Source organism: Podarcis filfolensis (genome assembly GCF_964270895.1).
Source record: "Podarcis filfolensis genome assembly, chromosome: 14".
Lineage (NCBI taxonomy): Eukaryota > Metazoa > Chordata > Lepidosauria > Squamata > Lacertidae > Podarcis > Podarcis filfolensis.
Genome location: NC_139616.1, coordinates 31905176 through 31924359, shown reverse-complemented (window position 1 = coordinate 31924359; position 19184 = coordinate 31905176). Strand labels below are relative to the sequence as shown.

General features: G+C 42.7%; 1 protein-coding gene across 38 annotated transcripts in view; it reads left to right on the top strand.

The window, feature by feature from the left end:
• Positions 1-19184, top strand: part of RBFOX1 (RNA binding fox-1 homolog 1) — a 1446067-nt gene that overhangs the window by 1410957 nt on the left and 15926 nt on the right. For 10 of the 38 annotated variants that reach the window (XM_083585208.1, XM_083585175.1, XM_083585177.1 and 7 more), the window contains one exon: positions 7325-7377. The exons of the other annotated variants lie outside the window; for them this stretch is intronic. In XM_083585208.1, coding sequence (XP_083441334.1) covers positions 7325-7377 — 53 coding nt within the window. The remainder of the gene's footprint in view (positions 1-7324; positions 7378-19184) is intronic. 38 annotated transcript variants of the gene reach the window in all.

Sequence of the window (19184 nt, the reverse complement as noted above, 5' to 3'; positions counted from 1 at the left end):
GTGTATCTTCTGAAGTGGCAGACAGCATTCAGTTTCCCCCTCCATCTGTATATGTATCAAGCAATTTAATTATTTATTTAAGGCCTGTGCAATAAAATATCCATGCAAAGAAGGGGAAACTGAATCTATACATTACATACACGTGCACAGTGGTGGCTGATACCCAATGGGACTGGTGGGGTGGAAGTCTGAGAGCCCAAACAGTAGGTGGCACCAGAGCCAATGACAGGCAGAGACAACTAATTCTAGATCTGTCCCCATCTTCCTCCTCCCTGATGCATTCTACAAGGGGAAACAGTGAGAACGAGGAAGAGGAAGTTACCAGGCAGTGCCACCCCTTGGACTGGTTACAAGTTGGAAGGCAGGTGGGGGCTGGCTGAAGGCAGGTTGAAGTTGGTGGGGCAATGCCCCATTTGCCTTATTGGACCATTCATACCTCCAGACCATTTTCTAGGTCAAAAGCAAAGATGGGGATGTTGTAGGCCTTCAATTCCCATCAGCCCCAGCTAGCTTGAAAATAGAGATTATGAGACTTGTAGTCCAGCCATATTCAGAAGGTCACATACTCCTGATCAGTATGATAAATTAGCATTAATAACAGCCAGCCAGGTGTGTGGCTTGCAAAATACAGCATATTTCCCATGTATGTCAACCCACCAGGAGCAGGATGCACTTCTTGACTGTGACACCTGGGTCTTTAAAGGGACCCCTGACTCTGGGGTTGCTGTGCTCATCTCGCTTTATTGGCTGAGGGAGCCGGTGTACAGCTTCCAGGTCATGTGGCCAGCATGACTAAGCCGCTTCTGGCGAACCAGAGCAGCGCATGGAAACGCCGTTTACCTTCCTGGCAGAGCAGTACCTATTTATCTACTTGCACTTTGACGTGCTTTTGAACTGCTAGGTTGGCAAGAGCTGGGACCGAGCAACGGGAGCTCACCCTGTCACGGGGATTCGAACCACCGACCTTCTGATCGGCAAGTCCTAGGCTCTGTGGTTTAACCCACAGCACCACCCGCGTCCCTGACACCTGTGTAGGGCTCCACACAAAAAAAGGTGTTGAGGTCTTTTCAGGTATCTGGAAAGGCATAATACATGACCTTGGTGTTAAGCCTTTGACTTGTTGGGATACAGGCTATACAGGATTGGCCTACTGGGTTGTGGGTTTTGTTTTTTGGCCCTAGGGCCAAATCGCCTTCTGGGCACCACATGCCAGTGGTGGGTGGGACCAGAGACCAAAGTAGGTGGAGCAACATATGCAATTTGTGCAGTAGGCTTATTTATACATACTCACACACCCCTTTGTATCCTCAATCCAGAGGGGGATCAGGGCATTCAAGGACACATTCTATCCAGGGAAATACATTCAATGGGGGTGTGAAGCAGGGCTGGTGACAGACACAGATTTAGGAGAGTGCAACCAGTTCAGTTTCACTGGGCACCAGACCCCCAGGGGCACCGCAACTATTATGTAGAATGGAAGGCAAGAAGTGGGGGCACCAAGGTCTGCCACCTAGGGCTAGGTGGAGATGATTGGAGGGTTCCATTTAGTCCCTAGGCCTGTGGTGCCTTTACCTGTTATTTAAAGAATTTTTACCTTGCTCTGCAGCCACAAAAAGCTCCCAGAGCAACTTTCAGATCACTTACAAGCACGACAGTTTCTGTCCTCAGGTTTAAGTCAACACACAAAATGATGGGGGGGGGGGGGACGACAAGACAACGTGTTAGGGCTGTGATTTCACTGAGATGTATGTTTTTTCACACCAGGTCATTTTTTGTTTTGTTACAACCTGCTCATCAGGTTTTAGCTTGGTTTTAGTCATTGGTAAGAGGTCTGGTTCCAGGAGTTGTGTGGGGCCTATCAGGCCTTCGGTACTTGACCAGCACCTTTTTCTTTTTGCAAACTATTTTAACCCAGTTGTTGTTTCTAAAGGCCTTTAGTTATTCTAAAGTTGCAATGTGAACTTAAATGATATTTTTATGCATTCATTTTCCTTTTTTTAAACAAACAAATCAAAGCACAGAGCCAGTTTCAGCTTGCTCTAGGGATGGATGCATCTTCCCATATCCACCCCTTGTCCTTTTTTGTGGTGTTCATTTATTTTTAAATTAATCCTAAGAAATCCCATCAGGTCTGCTGAAACAAAAAACATATATTTAGGAATTGGTCCAAGGACTGCCTTTTTTCTATTTAATCATTTTACAACTGCTTGGAGCAGGTGGTAACTACCATGTCATTGGAATGCTACCAGGGACATTGCACAGAAAAAAGATGACTACCCTTGTAGGTACATGGTGGTAGCAGCCATCTTTTCCCTGGTACAATAGTTAGCTAATTTGGACTACAGGCCATAAACATCTGATACAGTAGAGGGTTATTGAAGCAAGCCCATTAGAGAAACAATATACATGCATGCTGATTGTACTTAAAAAATAAAAATAAAAGAAGAATATGAGACAATCCATGATCATAAGCAACTTTATAATATGGACAATTTTGACTTAGAACTCATCCTCCCTTTAACAATTGTGTCCTAGTTTTGATGGCCAAAGTGAGGGACATGGTCATAGTTCCTGTAGCCTTAGGGTTAGGATCTGCCATTAAACTTGACACACAAAATTCAACTTGAGTTTCCCAAGTGTAAAGAGACTATTAGGGAGATAATTTGGGGTCTGATATCCCAATGAAAATTACAATATAGAAGAACATAAGCTAATGTTCCAGTTGACCTTTCTCTCTACCATTCCCCAGGAAGGGACAACAGGTTATGATGTATGGTTTGTGCTGTGAACATTTTAGAAGAGATTTTTACCACATTGACACAGTGAAATTACTGGCTGCTCTAAGAAGCTGTAAAATGTTTTTGTTTTGTTTTAAAAAGGGAATAAGGAAGTTCTTAGTGGATCAGGTCGTAAGTGGGCCAGTTGTGTTGTTAGACCCATACATGTACTGGTGTGTAGATTCTGCTGACTAAAACCCATACCTGTGCTCCTAAATCTGGAGCAAATCAGAATCCTCTCACAAGCTTTGTACATGCGGCCCTCTCTCTTCCTTGAGGACCCACACCTACAAATAGGCTTTTTATGAGCCACTGCCCTCACCACTTGTTCACCCTTTCAAGTTATATAGAAGGTGGACATACACAGGTGGAATTTAGTGGTTCATCTGTGGCTCTACCTATGCTGGAATGGACTGAGATCTCAACAGAATTCATTGTGACTCTGTCCTGATTTCAGTAGTTGCCATGAGACTATCTACTTCTGTGGACATACACAAAAGCTTCCTGTGCCAATGTGGATCAGATTGGTCTAAGGGGCAGGCCAACCAAGGCCCATTGTGTTGCAGATATCTCCAGAACTTCCAGGATTCCTTCTGGAACATAATGTACTCTAGATAGATGATAGGTTGATAGATAGATAGATAGATAGATAGATAGATAGATAGATAGATGATAGATAGATAGATGATAGATAGATGATAGATAGATATAGTTGAGTAGCACCTTCGAGACCAACTAAGTTCTCAGTATAAGCTTTTGTGTGCACGCACACTTCTTCAGATACACAGATATCTGATACCAAGAACAAACTTAGTTGGTCTATAAGGTGATACTGGACAATTAAATTTTTTTTAAAAAAATATTTATTTCGACTGCATCAGACCAACACGGCTACCTACCTGAATCTAGAATAGATTTGACAGCAGAACCAGCACTTCTTTTCCACATTGGGTTCTGGGAAGTCTTCTGTGACGCATATGTCAGTTTGGGGTGGGGCCAGAGGCAAAGTGGGTAGAGTAGCACAGGCAATTTTTTTTTACCTTTCTACAGCAGGCTAGTTTCTACATATACTTGCCTACCCCTCTCTATCCTGTGTCTAGGCAAGGAAGAGACTACCAGGGCTCAAGGACATATTCCAGCCATACAAAAACATTTCAGGTGTGAAGAAGGGCCAGTGAAAGTTGTGGCCTGGAGAGAGTTCCAAGGGCCAGATGAGAGGCCTGGGGGGCTGCATCTGGGGCCTGGTCCTGAGGTTCCCCACCCCAGTTCCAGAAGATGGTCCCCTTCCAGAAGGTGCATTCTTAAAGAGGGAGATGGAGTGAACATTCAGTGAAAAGCCATCACTTTTAAAGTAGTATAATAGTGCTGTAAAGATAAACTGTGGATGTGGCTTAACACAGTTACATCTCTAGAAATGGGTTTTATATAAATCTTTGCCTGTGTCTTTTGTAAAGCCTACGATACAGCAGGCAACAGAGGATCAAGACAGAGAAAGTCCAGTTAGAAGTTGTCATTTAAATAGGAAAAACAGGACCTTGGATAGCTCCAAGTGAGCCTGGTTTATTGTCATTCCTTCTCATGTAACTGTAGGAAGATGTTATCCCAGAAGGGAGCTAAATGGAACTAAAGCCTTTTGTAAGCTGACAAGACCTACAACAAACATTTTCTGGATGGAAACAGAACGATTCTGTCCATCTCAACCATACAGAATAACACATTTGATAATCCAAAGCACAATACTACTTGCTATAAGACAAGACAGTTTGAGGGAGTTCTCCATCACTTTTCCAGATTATTGCTTGCTGTGCAATATTTCCCACACGCCTTGTCAAGTACAAAACAGCTGCCTGGGCATGTGTGATAAAGTGTCTCTATGACTACTTTGACACATGGCCAGCTATAACAAGTTTGGGATTTGCCGCTCGCCAAAAGCTTTCTTGCATGTTTATCAGCCCAGAACAAAATGCCAGGGATCCTTGGATACCTGGATTTGATTTCCACCTTATATAAATTTTACACCAATCAATCAAATTCTTAAATAATGTGTGTTGACTGTGATCAACAAGTACTTAGATACACTCTAAATGGACCCAACAATATGGGGAGTGGGATAGAAATTTTATGGCACTAACACACGACTCATATGGCGTCCTGTTCCTTGGGTGCTTGAGGCTCAAGGAAGAAGTAGGCAGCATCCAGAGAAGTAACGTTATAATAGGAAAGGGCAGATCAAATGGGTAATGTCCAGTCAAAGTCAGAAAAATCAGGACATGGCAGGCAAAGGAAGATCAATGCAGGGAAAGTCCAGTTAGAAGCTGTGCAAGTGAGCCCATCTGAAGGCTGCTCTCTCTCACTGAAGTAACAGTAGGAAGATGTTGTCCCAGCAGGAAGCTAAAGAAAACTGAAGCCTTTATGTAGGCTAACAAGACCTGCACTGTGGTTGACTCCACCTCTCTAGAGGAGCTGTCTGTCTTATCAAAAGGCCTTCATCTGATTTTGCAGTCTTTGACTTCTGTGAGGCTGAGGTGGGGTGGGGAGGTACTGCAAAGGACTCATATTCTACGGATAGTGGTAGGCCTTTGCCCTCTGGCTGGAAGGGATATTGACAGTTCACAGCCATCCAAGTCCTCTTTAATGCACTGCAAGGTCCCAGGGTCATGCCAAGCAGTTTTCTGGTTCCAGTGTTCAATCCGTCAGTTCATTAAGCTGAAGTACTTGGATTCATGTGACCATGAGAGGTTGCTTACAAGTATAGCTCCTCTTCAATTCACACATGATAAACCCTGCCACTTTGCAAATTTCATCACACATGCTGCCTCTGATAATGTTAAATAAATAAATAAATAAGCACAAGCTTCAACCCAGCTTGTACCTGTCAACAGTTAACATGCCATCCTCTTACTGTTGTCCAAAATCATCCATAGCTTAAATAGCATTTATTTCTATGGTGCTGTCATTGCACTTGCACTCAGTACTCAGGCCAGGCAATAATACAATGTGTTAAAGTGTGCATTGGTGCTGTGTGGCATGAATTGTGGTCCCAAACTTGCCCATGCATGCCTGTACTACACAGAGCCTGATATAGTGTATGCAAACATGGACTGGTCTTGGCATAGCATGGTCAACTGCCATCTCTTTCCTGTTCAATAGTAATAATTTGGTATTTTCCAGTCCTTTTCCCACAGCACACAAAGCCCTAAGTTGCAGTCCATGATCAGAGCAATCCCACCAATTTTAATAAGATTGGGGGTAACTGGCTTGGGGGGGGTGCATTACAATTAGCTAAAAAGAATTGGAGTACTTTGGTTTAACTGGATTGAGGATATCTGTGACAGGCGCTTAACCACCCAGGTAGCATCTCACCTGCCTTTTTCTTTAATTGCTTTTATGGAGCATGAGACCGGCTTCTATGTTGCAGTGGGTTTAGGACCAATCTTATGTGTGATTACTGGCACTGTGGTGTCTCCTTAGCGCTGTGGCTGAGCAACCGCTGTTCATTCCAATGGTGCTTGCACAGTATCCCTAGGCTGTCGTGCATGGTGTGTTGAGTGTGCCCTTGATTTACACACTTTACTTCTGCTAGCCTTCCAATGGAATGATTGCATGAGTAAATGAGGCATGATGGTTTGAGCCAGATTATGGATATGTGGTCTTCCCTTTTTATTATTATTTTCATTATTTCCTTATTCAAAGCAGTTAAAATGTTCTTAGCTCTGTCCCCTTCTTTGCAACACACTTTAAGAAAGTAGATCAAAAGATCTGGGCAGGCGAAGGTTTTGGGTCACTTAGTATTCTGTTGTGACTAATTTATATCAGTGCTGAAATGATGTATTGCACGTGATGGGAACTTCTGGCCCTCCAGATGTTGATGAACTACAACTCCCATCCCTGGCCATTGATTATGCTTTTAGGACTGATAATAGCTGTAGTTTCACAACATCTGGAGGGCCAAAGATGCACTACATCTGGTGTATTAGAATCATGTATTATGTCATAAATGTTTTTGGTGGGTGGGATACTGAAACCATTATGTTCATACTGACATTGGAGCTGTGTGGTATGAATTGTGGTCCAAAATGTCCCAGGTTTCTACTTTCAGTGCTGTTAGTTTTACTAGATTATCCCACCCCACCCCAATAAGAACAACAATAAGAAGGAAGAAAAGGGTGCTATAACCAACATTGTTTGCCTTAATTTAGTTTATACATTACTATAAATGTAGCTTCATTTACAAAAGGGAAAGTATGAAGTATAATTCAGCATGAGCACTTTTGCAATGCTAAAACTGACATCCCCAATGCCTTAGTCTTGTGTATCGTCCATTTTCCAGCGTCACCATTATGCCATTGAAAGGGACCTAGCATGTCAATCTTGTGACCCTTAGAAACTCTCAAGTAACAGGATATGTCAACACTCCTCCTCTCTGCATTCATTAAAATTAAGCACCTCCCCCCCCCCCTTAACCCATCTGTAAACATAAAGTCAATCGGCAGCTAGGAGCTTTCCCAGTCAGCAAGCAGTATTGTGAATTTTATCTTCTCTTGCAGAAATCAATTCGTCTTCGTTGCAACAGATGAAATTTCTTGTAACACCTCTGCAGGTAACAATCATTGATACTTCTTGATGCATCCATCCGAGTCTCAATATCCTTTTACACATGACACAGTTAATCACTAGAGAAAGCCAAGTAAAGCCCATAAGATAAATCTTTGGAATAGCTTCCCTCAGTCACAGCGCAAAGCCTCTAGGCTCTGGCGTAGGAAACACATTAGGTTATTCTGCTGACGTTTGATGTTTTGTTTCACGATTACATGATCTAGGAAAGTAATAGTTATTCTGAAGTTTCTTTTTTAAAAAAACAGCTGTGCAAGGTGGAGAAAAAGCAAGAACCCAAGTTGGAAACACAATTAAAGGCCCTGGGTCTAATCCTGGGAAAAACAACACCCCCATTGCAGCCAACTGGACTTCAGTTAGGCAAACCTGGTTGCACATGTTTGTGCTGGTGGGATTCCCACTGACTGCCACACCCAGCTGGTATAGTAACCATTGAACCTGGAGCTTCACCAAAAATTCATCAAGGCTACCATCCATGTGAGTCTTTCTGCCAATGTGTTTCTACCACACCCAAGTGAATCCCAGGCCCTTCAGAGGTGCCTCACTTTCATGTTACCTCATAAACACACCTTTGGGACTAACCTTGAAGAATAAAATTTCACATGAAGCTGAACTGGCCACGACAACACTAGTTGTGTGCATGCATAAATGGGCCTAAGTCCCACTATGTTGTTTTTCAGTGAGACAACTAACTTTTACTTGATTTAGTTCAAATTGTCATTGGGGATACCCATACCCTGTGAAGGTTTTCTTTCTTTCGTTTTTTTCCTCTTCCTATTTCTCACCTTTGTTTTTAAATCCACCCCTACTTGAACTCTCTCCACTGCTTCTCTCTAACCAAGATTGGTTGGGAGCAGCAGCACATTAAAACTAGCTGCAGTTTCTTTTAAAGCCACTTAAGCTATTTTTAAGCTACTTTTTAAAAACTAAGGAGAGATTTCAAAGCAGCTTGGGGATTCCATTGATCTTGGGGTTTAGCTACTTTAATGGTTCCAGAACACCTACATAGAATCTGGAAGAGCATGTATTGTGTACCTATCCCCTTCAACAGCATCCACAGGGTATGTCTGGACATAGACAGTTTGGCAGAACCAGACTTCTTCCACACTTTGAAAACCCAGTGATATTTTGTAGCCAGGTGAGCAGTTCCCCTTTCCCCAGATCCAAATACTGGGAGGGATTTGGATTTGAACTATACTATAATGAAAAGCCTAAGTGCTCCTTCTCCCCCTTGCTAAACTCCTGACCATGATTGCCTTCCACTATTTGTGGGGTTTTTTGTGGGGGTTTTCGTGGGGGGGGGGAGGGAGAATTGTGCTGCTTGGAAAGGGAAGGGTTAAAGTGATAGAGTCAGTTGCTGGAGCAGAGCAGAGAGATGAAACACGGAATAGGCAATAGTTAGAGCAATACAAGACATATCTGTCCACCCCCACCCCCACCCAAATCTACTGAACAGATGCACAATAGGCTATCTTCATCTGTCTGCTCCATTGTGTAAAAAAAAGAAAAAAAGAGTTGGCATTAACTTCATAAAATTATGAAGTTAAAAAAAAGCAGGACCTGAACAGTGAAAACAAAGGAGTAGAGAACAGAGTGCTTTGTGCATGATGCTATGCTCTATAAAACAAAAACATTGTAAACACACAGTTTTGCTTTCTGAAGCCGCTCAAAACCCTGCTTGCGTCACACACACCCCCAAAAGTAAAACCATGGAATAATATAGTACAGTTTACTGGGGTCCTGCAATACTTCCACTATAGTCATTTACTATGAACCGGCAGTTGTTCATTATCATGATGTAGGAGCACATTCCAGCTCAGACAGTGGAACATCCCCAATCAAGCCTAGCACAACTAAGTATGTATTTACTGTACACATTAACAGTGCAATCCTAGACATGCGTATCCATGCGTAGTTCAATGGAACTTACTCCTAGATAATTGATGGAACCATCTGCCCTCCCACTTTCTCAAACAGAACAAATGTTTGGTTTTTTTGTACAGTAGTTTTAAGAATGCTGTTGAGGGTCCCTATCCAAACCACACTATCCAAGTTTGGACTGCTGTTTTAAGTCAGTGGAGGGGGGTGATGTCAACCTGGTGCCCTCCAGGTGTTGTTGGACTCCAAGCAACACCAACCTAGCCAATGGTGAAGGATTCCAGCAGCATCTGCAGGGTCACAAGTGACCCCACCCCTCTTGTATGTGCTTCTACTAGATTACGATTAACGCTCAGTTAATTCAATACTGAATTTCAATACTGAATTACTACAGGGAAGGGGATTGCAATGTTTCTTTGGGGCTTCCTAAACAGGACTGTTCAGAAGTAGATCGTATTACTTCTGTCCTCATGAGAAGAAGCAATTGATAGGAAAGGGAAGGGCCACAGCTGAGTGGTAGAGCATCTGTTTTGCATACAGAAGGTCTCAGGTTCAATCTCTGGAATCTCCAAGGCTGGGAGAGACTCACTGTCTGAAATCCTAGACAGTCACTGCCGTCCATGTAGACAATACTGAGTTAGATGGAGTAACAGTCTGATTTGTTTTAAGTTAGCTTCCTACGTTCCCATGAGTAGTAGAGCACCCTTTTCATCAAACCAGGTTCCTTTTTGGACAAGCATATGTGATAGCCATTAAATTCTTCCTCAGTTTGGAGGAGGAACAGCAGCAGATCTATCCTCACTGAAGCATATAAGTGCTAATCAGAGGCTGTGTGACCATCTGTCAGGAATGCCTGCAGCTATATCCTGAACTGAGCAAGAGGTTGGACTAGATGCCTTTAAGTCCCTCCCATCCCTGTGAATCAGTGAAAGAAATTCAGGGTGGTCAGTGCATAGTTAAACTGTGGCATTCTCTCCCACAAGAGGCAGTGATGGCCACCAACTTGGATGACTTTAAAAGTGGATTAGAAGGAGAATGCTATTGGCAGCAGCTAGCTTTGATGGCTACATTTTACCTCTGCTATTGAATGAAGTATGCCTTTGAATACAAGTTTCTGAAAACTACAGGTGGGGAGAGTTGCTGTTGCACTCAGGTCCTGCTTTCCACATGCATTTGGTTGGCCACTGTGAGAAGAGGCTGCTGAACTAGATGGGTCACTGGCCTGATCCAGCCGCCAGACCTTTCTTATGTTCTTATATACAGAAATGAAGTCCTTTATGACTTTACTACTGAAGGCAGTGTGGTGAAAGTTTAGGATTGTAGCCAAGTAAGTTCTACTCAGTGTACACCCATTGAAAATTAATGGACAGGGCTGATTTTCATTAATTAGAATTGATGGATCTACTCTGAATAGAACTTATTTGGATATATCCCATCATGACATTGGAAGCAGAGCATTAATTTAAACCAGTGTACGGTTTCAGAATGGACATGCTCTGCACTGTAGCCTGTTCAGCTGCCTGTGCTCCCTTTACTCCATGGCTCCAGGGTGTGGAAGTTAATGGAACTGGGAAGGCTCAGAAGACACTACATGACTGGAGCTGGATTATATTTGATGTTACCTGAAGATGAGACTTGGTAAACTACCAAAAGAACTACCTTCCTGAACAGGAGCACAATGGACCCATTAAATGATAAAATTTGCTCCCACAAGAAGTAGTGATGGCCACCAACATGGACAGCTTTAAGAAAGGAGCTTAATCATGGCTATCAATGTCTATTAGCCATAATGGCTATGTACTGTCTACACTATCAGAGGCAGGATGCCTCTAAAGACCAGTTGCTGGGAATCACAAGTGGGAAGAGCACTGCTGGAAAGGGTAAATACCCTTAGCCCTAGGCTAAGCAGAGGGTGGAGGGGCCTTCTCTTCCTTTAAACCTAATAGAGGTGTGGTAGAATAAATATTGGCAGCTTATCACGCAGGAGTGGGGAAGAGAAGCACCTGCTGAAATTCCATATAGAGCTGTTACTGTTAAAGGTATAATATTCTTGTCCTGTACCATTTCTGAACATCCTCATCCAATACTACATTCCCTTTAGTGCAACCTTCCAGGGACCACATGCTAGTAGTAGGTGGAGACAGATGCCAGAATGAGTGGAGCAGTTGATATCAGTTTTACATTTGCAGTAGGCTGGCTTCTGCACACAATCATGCACCCTTCTCTCTGTCCTTCATCCAGGCAAGCAAGAGATTTTTCAGAGCTCACAGACATGAAAAAAGCACCCAAGGAGGGTTTGCAGTGGCCAAGGGAGAAAGGGTATGGCTGGGAAGAGGCGTGGTCTGGGGAGACATTTAACTTCCAGGCCTGAGGTTCTCTGCTCCTTCCATAGTGATGAGAAAGGTTGAAACATAACATGCTTCTTACAAAACATGATGTCACCCTTTTGTAATCGGTTTTGTCCTACTCTGAGATACTTGGCTACTCTCCCCCACCCTTCCTTTTTCCTTCTATTCCCACCCCAGCTTGGGATTTTGCTGATCTAATGTTGTTGGTGGCAAGACAACTAGAACAGACTTTTGCCATTTCCATCCTCCCCCCAAAATCCTCCTCTGCATGGGTTGTTTCTTGTTCCTTTCTGTTTAATGAAACAGGCATCCTGGGTTTGTTTATTTGTTTTTGTTTTGCATAACATCTTTATTCTGAATGGATCTATTGCATTTGGGTTAACTGTAGAAATAGTTTCAGGATTCGGGGTACTATGTATTTATAAATTTACACCTCTCAAGTCAATGCCAAGCATTGCCAAAAAGAGCAATTGTCATACTAGAGAGTGAGAACAAGGCACATTTTGTGTTCTTATAGTGTGTGTACTGCTACAGAGGGTTGTTGCTGTTGTGGGGGGGGACTTTTGTACATATCCAGCTTCCATACATATATGCATAGCTAGGTATTGAGGTAGGGAGTCAGTTTGCATTTAAAAGTGAACCTAACTAATTCACACCTCCTGAAACAGTGTGCAAACTGAAATGCAGTCTTCTTGTGAAAATCACACTTCTCTGAATTTTCCAATACACTTAACCAGCCAAGCAATCTGTACAAAGCAGGAAAATTTCAGATTTATGAATCTGAAATTAATACTCTTACTGCTAGAATTAAAATATTAGAGAAGGAGTCACAAAACTAAAAATCTAAAAATTTAAGTCAGGCTGTGAAAAAAGTTTGAACTACAACTACAAACTACAAAAGTTTGAACTCTGAACTACAACTCCTTCTGACTGAGCACATACATAAGGCAATAATGAGAGGTTGGAGTGTTTATTATGAATTTGGTAACAAAGCTTCTTGCCTCTTAGCTCATGAAATCAAAAAACACATTTTTAAAAAAAACAGATTACTTGCATGCATAGTAAGGATGAATATGCAATAATACTCTGGGGATTGGCAAAATCTCCCAAGAATATTGTATTTCCCTGTACTCCTCCAAGAATGCTTCACATTCTTCTATAGGGGCTTACCTCTCAAGTATGCCTTAAAACGTTGTAGGAGCTACAGGGACTATTTGAATCAACCAATATCCCAAGAGGAAGTAAAGGAAACAAGAAAAAGACTAAAATTGGGCAAACCGCCATAACCAAATGGCATCTTGAGAGAATATTATAATGCATTCAAAATTGAACTCCCACCCTGCTTAACTAGACTATTTTATTCATCTTAGAAGGAGGTGAAATTCCCCAAAGGTGGCGAATCTCAAAACTGACTAGATGACCCTCTGGGTCCTTTCCAACTCTACAGTTCTGTGAATCCAGTACACCAATTGTGTGACTACAGGCTAATGGTGAGGCACGATGGAAGTTCTAGTTCAGCAACATCTAGAAAGTGCCACATTTGCTACCCTCGTGTACACCAATAAAGATACAGCAAATGCAGTAGAATAATTTGCTAATAGTGTAGTAAAAATACAACAAAGTAGTCAACTAAGAAATGGGGGGGGGCACACAATATTGTACCTTATCAAACTGCAAAACTACTACTACTAGTTTCCATACTACTAGATTATCCTCTTTTATCAATTCTTCCTCTTCTTATTCTTCCACACATATGAATTCTATAGACAGACACAGACAGAGACACACACACACAATTATATATATATATATATTCCCCTTCTGTTCAACCTTCCTCAAGCTCTGATATGTAAAAAACAGAGGTCCCCAGTTATGTCCTGGTACACATCAGGTGGTCGTTAGTGTACATGATGTTTTACAGAGTTTACCACAGCACATCCCTTGCATAGACTACAACCTGTCTCCCCAAGCCACACCTCTCTCTGCCCTACATTGCACCTGCATCAAGTGTTTTGGAAAGGCCGCAGTGTGTCCTTGAACTCTGATTATGCCTTTTGCTTGCCTGGATGGGAGATAAAAGAGGGTTGTGTGAGTGTGTGTGGAAACTATCCTACTATACTAAGGTAACATATACATTGTTTGCTCTGCTCACTTGTTATCTCTGACCCTGCCCAACACTGGAGATTGTGGTGTTTTTGGATACATGGTTTTATTTACACACATATAAAACATGATCTTGTTCCCCCATTAGGCTGCCATGGAAGCAGCCTCAAAGCTTTGGTTTCATCACATAGAGCAAGTCTGGAGTGTCTTCCCAGCTCCAAATGAGACCGCCCCACTTGGCCCTGGCCTATCATTCTCCTACCCCTAGGGTAACATAGTGTCCAGCTAGGTGAGGGGGGGGGGGAAGGTCTACACCCTTCTCCTAGAGGCATCACTAGCTAGTTGTTTTTATGGCAACACACCTGTGCTTGACTAGTTCTTTTGCCACATATAAAGGATGCTTGGCAGGCTTGGCTAATGCCATTAACTTATCAAAGAGTTTGACCACTTCAGCAGTTCCTTGTACTACAGGCTCTCATCTTACAGCTACAAAACCTTAGACTTGGAGGGAACCTGAATACATCATCAAAACGCCTGCCACCCCATGCTTGTAACAGTGGCTTTCAGGCTGCTAAAGGGTTAGTGCCCCCCAATTTGCAAGGTGGTGAGAGTATTTCTTCCCCACTCTCCTTAAAAAAAATTAAAAAATAGAAAAGTTGCTGCTCCAAGCCACAGCAAATGAGGAATTAGATTCAGGGCACATTTAAAGCTGATGCTATCAAATTTGTACATTCTGAAACAATAAGCAAACTGAAACACAGCTGTCCTTCAAAATTCACACTTAATCTGAATTTTGTGATGCAGTTCTCCAACCAACCGGTGTTTTCAAAAATCCATTTATTAGGCAAATGTGAGCACAACAATGGATATATTAGTGAAAATAACATTAAGATGCACTATATTGAGAGACACTGTTTGTAGAAATGTGTGCTCTAGTCAAACCTTCATATGCAAGTGTGTATGTGAAGAGAAATTCAGAGTGAAATGCTGAAGAATTTTCATGAGGACTTAAAAAAAAGAAAGGAAATTAGCAAATTGTTGTAGAAATACAGAGAACTGAATTTAAGATTGGGAAAAGGAGAAACCGAGAGAACCAAAATCAACACATTCTTCCATTCTTAGTCACTACTTCATTTATAAAACAACACCTGAATTGCTGATTGCTTAGCAAAGCTACAGCCTGGAGCAACTGAGCATCTCATAACAGTCTAAGTAACCCCCCTGGAATGTACAAAACTGGATGTAAGATTGGGGTTGGGGGAGTAGAAACTGAGAGGAACTGAACCTGACAAATTTGTCCTTCCCTACCTGCAGCCAAGAGGTCAGGATTGTTATGAGGAGTTGGGTATGGGTGGGACCAGCAAGTTATTGTCCAGGTCTATAACATGTTTTTGTTCATAAATGATGCAAGGCATAGAAAATAGGTGAATATATTAGGGTGGGGATGGAGAACGACTGGAAATGTAAAACCAGATAACACTTTTTGCTCTATATTCACTAGAGCTTCAGGTTTGTCAAGTTGCATGAGCATCAGAGAAAACCCCTAAGAAGACTGTGCATGAATGGCACCTCACTCCAACATGTACTAGTTCAAATATATAATCAGGGGTCTGATAGATGCATTTGGTGGACCAATTCACCAAACGAGTGAGGGATGCCTTTGGTGGAGGAATTTCGAAAACTTTGAACTTTTCGAGGAAAATTAAGGCTGGATCTACACTGACCTGTTTAATGTTATTAGAACGATATTAAGATACATCCTTCTAAAATAGCACATGAATACTTGTAAATTAAAGTGCTGCTTACCTTTGTTTTTTTCCATCAAAATACTGTCTCCCTGCTGCTGGTTGCTCCGCAGTGCCCTCTGGTGTCAACATTATGAACGTTAAAAGTAGGACATCATGTGTCCAAGTACCGCATTTTTCCATGTATAACACACCCCCATGTATAAGACTACCCCTATTTTTGGGGACTCCAATTTAAGAAAATGGGGGGAGATTGCCCAGAGTTCTTGAGCTTTTGTTGGGGGGGGGGGAATGCCTAATATCACTCACATGACTGACAAACACTGACAATCGCATGCGTCGCTGATGCAACCAACCGTCTGCCCGCTCACTGCCAGCAATCACACACCCAGTTGCCGCAGCGGTAGCCAATCCACAGCAGCCCTTGCCGCAGCCACCAATCACCCACCCAATTGCCACAGACAAACTCCTGCTCGCAGCTGCAACCAAGATAAGCTATCTTATCTTTAAAAGACATCTGAAGGCAGCCCTGTTTAGGGAAGTTTTTAATATTTAATGCTGTATTGTTTTTAACATTCGATTGGAAGCTGCCCAGAGTGGCTGGGGAAACTCAGCCAGATGGGCGGGGTATAAATAATAAATTATTATTATTATTATTATTATTATTATTATTATTATTATTATTATATAATCGCCCATCCCTGCTCTGCACTATCCATGTATAAGATGATCCACTATTTTTTACATTATTTTAGAGTAAAAGAACCTTGTCTTATACACGGAAAAGTACGGTACATTATGAAAACCATTCCTTAACCCTTCCTTAACGTTAAAAACCATGAATGTAGGTCTGCCTAAGAATCCTATTCAACTGATGTTCAGATTTTTATTTACTTGGCATAGTTATGTAACGCTTTAGACCAAAGAGGACCTGGTAGTGGCAATGAGCTCTCCAGTAATAGGGTGTGTGGATGGGGCAGAGTCTTCCCAACACCAAGATTGTGGCTGCTTAGCTGGACAAGTTTGCGGTAGAGTATGGCAACAGCAAAGGCAGAGCCATGCAGTTTATTTTACCTAATTTTTCAACAGCATTTGCATACCATTTTACTGAAAATAAAGCCTCTAAGCAGTTTGCAAAGAATAAATGTTAGAAATTGTCAGTTGAAAACAAATGTTAAAAATAAGCTTATGAAAAGGGGAAATGAAAAAAAAATTACAAAAGTATACATTATAAGCTAAGGGTTGAAAGACCTACATTGGCTCCCAGTATGTTTCCGAGCACAATTCAAAGTGTGGGTGCTGACCTTTAAAGCCCTAAACGGCCTCAGCCCAGTATACCTGAAGAAGCGTCTCTACCTCCATTGTTCTGCCCGGACACTGAGGTCCAGCGCCAAGGGCCTTCTGGCGGTTCCCTCACTGCAAGAAGTGAAGCTACAGGGAACCAGGCAGAGTGCCTTCTCAGTAGTGGCGCCGGCCCTGTGGAACACCCTCCCTTCAAATGTCAAGGAAATAAACCACTCTGACTTTTAGAAGACATCTGAAGGCAGCCCTGTTTAGGGAAGTTTTTAATGACTGATGTTTTAATGTATTTTTAATCTTTTGTTGAAAACCTCCCAGAGTGGCTGGGGAAACCCAGCCAGATGGGCGGGGTAGAAATAATAAATTATTATTATTATTATTATTATTATTATTATTATTATTATTATTATTATTCTATTCGGCTAACTTGCAACTCAGAGTTGATCCACTGACTTTAATAAAGCTTGGTCAGTCATGTTCCTTAATTTCCATGGGTCTGCTCTGAATAGAACTAACTATGGCTAGAACTCTAAAAGTACTGATTAAAATACATGTCAGCTTTACATGCATGGATATGCTAGCCTCAGCAGAAGTGGCTTTTAAGATACAGGGAAAGTGCCTGCCTCATGTCAATAGGCAGAGAGTTCCAGATTGTAGCAGCTGCCACACTAGATCAGTTACTTCCAAGTGCAGCATGATAATTTTGTGGTGCCTGTGAAAGTCCCACTTCCACAGATCAGAGTGGTTATATATGGGGTACATACTGGCCCCAAGGGACGCGGGTGGCACTGTGGGTTAAACCACTGAGCCTAGGGCTTGCTGATCAGAAGGTCAGCGGTTCAAATCCCCGCGACAGGGTGCTCGGTCCCTGCTCCTGCCAACATAGCAGTTCGAAAGCACATCAAAGTGCAAGTAGATCAATAGGTACCGCTCCGGCAGGAAGGTAAACAGCGTTTCCGTGCACTGCTCTGGTTCACCAGAAGCAGCTTAGTCATGCTGGCCACATGACCCGGAAGCTGTACACCGGCTCCCTTGGCCAATAAAGCGAGATGAGCGCCGCAACCCCAGAGTCGGCCACAACTGGACTTATTGGTCAGGGGTCCCTTTACCTTTAAACTGGCCCCAAGTGGTTAAATGCCTTACATATTAATAACAGCTTGAGTCTGGCCCAGTAATAAATTGGCAGCCAATGCAGATCTCTGAGCAGAACTCTGTTATAGGCTAGTTGCAGGTAGGGTAGCTGTGTTGGTCTGCCGTAGTCGAAACAAAATAAAAAAATTCCTTCCAGTAGAACCTTAGAGACCAACTAAGTTTGTTATTGGTATGAGCTTTTGCATGCATGCACACGAAAGCTCATACCAATAACAAACTTAGTTGGTCACTAAGGTGCTACTGGAAGGAATTTTTTTTATTTTGTTTCTCTTATATGCTGACAATGTTTCACTCCTGCCAGCCACCGTGCTGCAGCGTTCTGCACTAACTGCATTTTCCAGTCGAAATGCAAAGCAAGCCCCGCATGGAACGCATTGCAGCCTTGAAGTCATCTATGCCTGAACGACTGATCAAGCCGTCCAGCAAAGGCTCTGGATTTGTGATGTTGGTTCTGCTGGTGGAACCACATGGCTCTGACCTTGCTACCCCTTGTCCCAGTCTCAGCCACTTCAAGAATGGGGGAAACCATTCTTTAGCGCACAATCAGAGCAAATGGCTTTTGGGTTTTCTGTGGATAGACGGTTGTTCTGTTTAGCTCTGAGAGTGGGAAAGGAGTGAGGCAAGGGGGAAACCACTCAGACCCACTCTTTCTAGGCATGGGACAAGAGGAAGTGTGGACAAGCCCTATATTGGCAACCCCTCCTCTATTGTGCAATGGTGCACAATTGAATCCCCCCAATAAATCCAACTATCTTTTATATTGTCTGGCACTTTCAAAGCATCTTTCTATTGCTGTAGTCCATAGTGGTGTATGCCTTTCATGGGCCTTGACTTCCTCTTTATCTCCCCCCACCCCCTCCCAGGCCAACTACTGCAGGTTAGCTGTTAGGGTAAGAGGCGCGACGACAGGGACAGCCACCAGTCGACACTCGGATTATCCTCTCCCCTTGCATAGCTAAAGTTTGATTAATCCTTCCCTCTCGCTCAGTGAGAAACACTGGCAAACCCTCCTGGCATCTTTGTCATTATCTCTTTGACAGCTTGCCTTTCTTGCGCTCGCAGTTCTAGGTCAGTCTGCATGGCTAGTCAAACGTGACAACTTGACAAGATTAAGGCAGGCCAGGGTTCTGCAATTTGTAAATGGAAGGGGTTGCACTCCAAACCTCCATTGATAACAAAGCAGTGCAAATATATATATATATATATATAGAGAGAGAGAGAGAGAGAGAGAGAGAGAGAGAGAGAATTATCTCTGTTTGTGCCACACT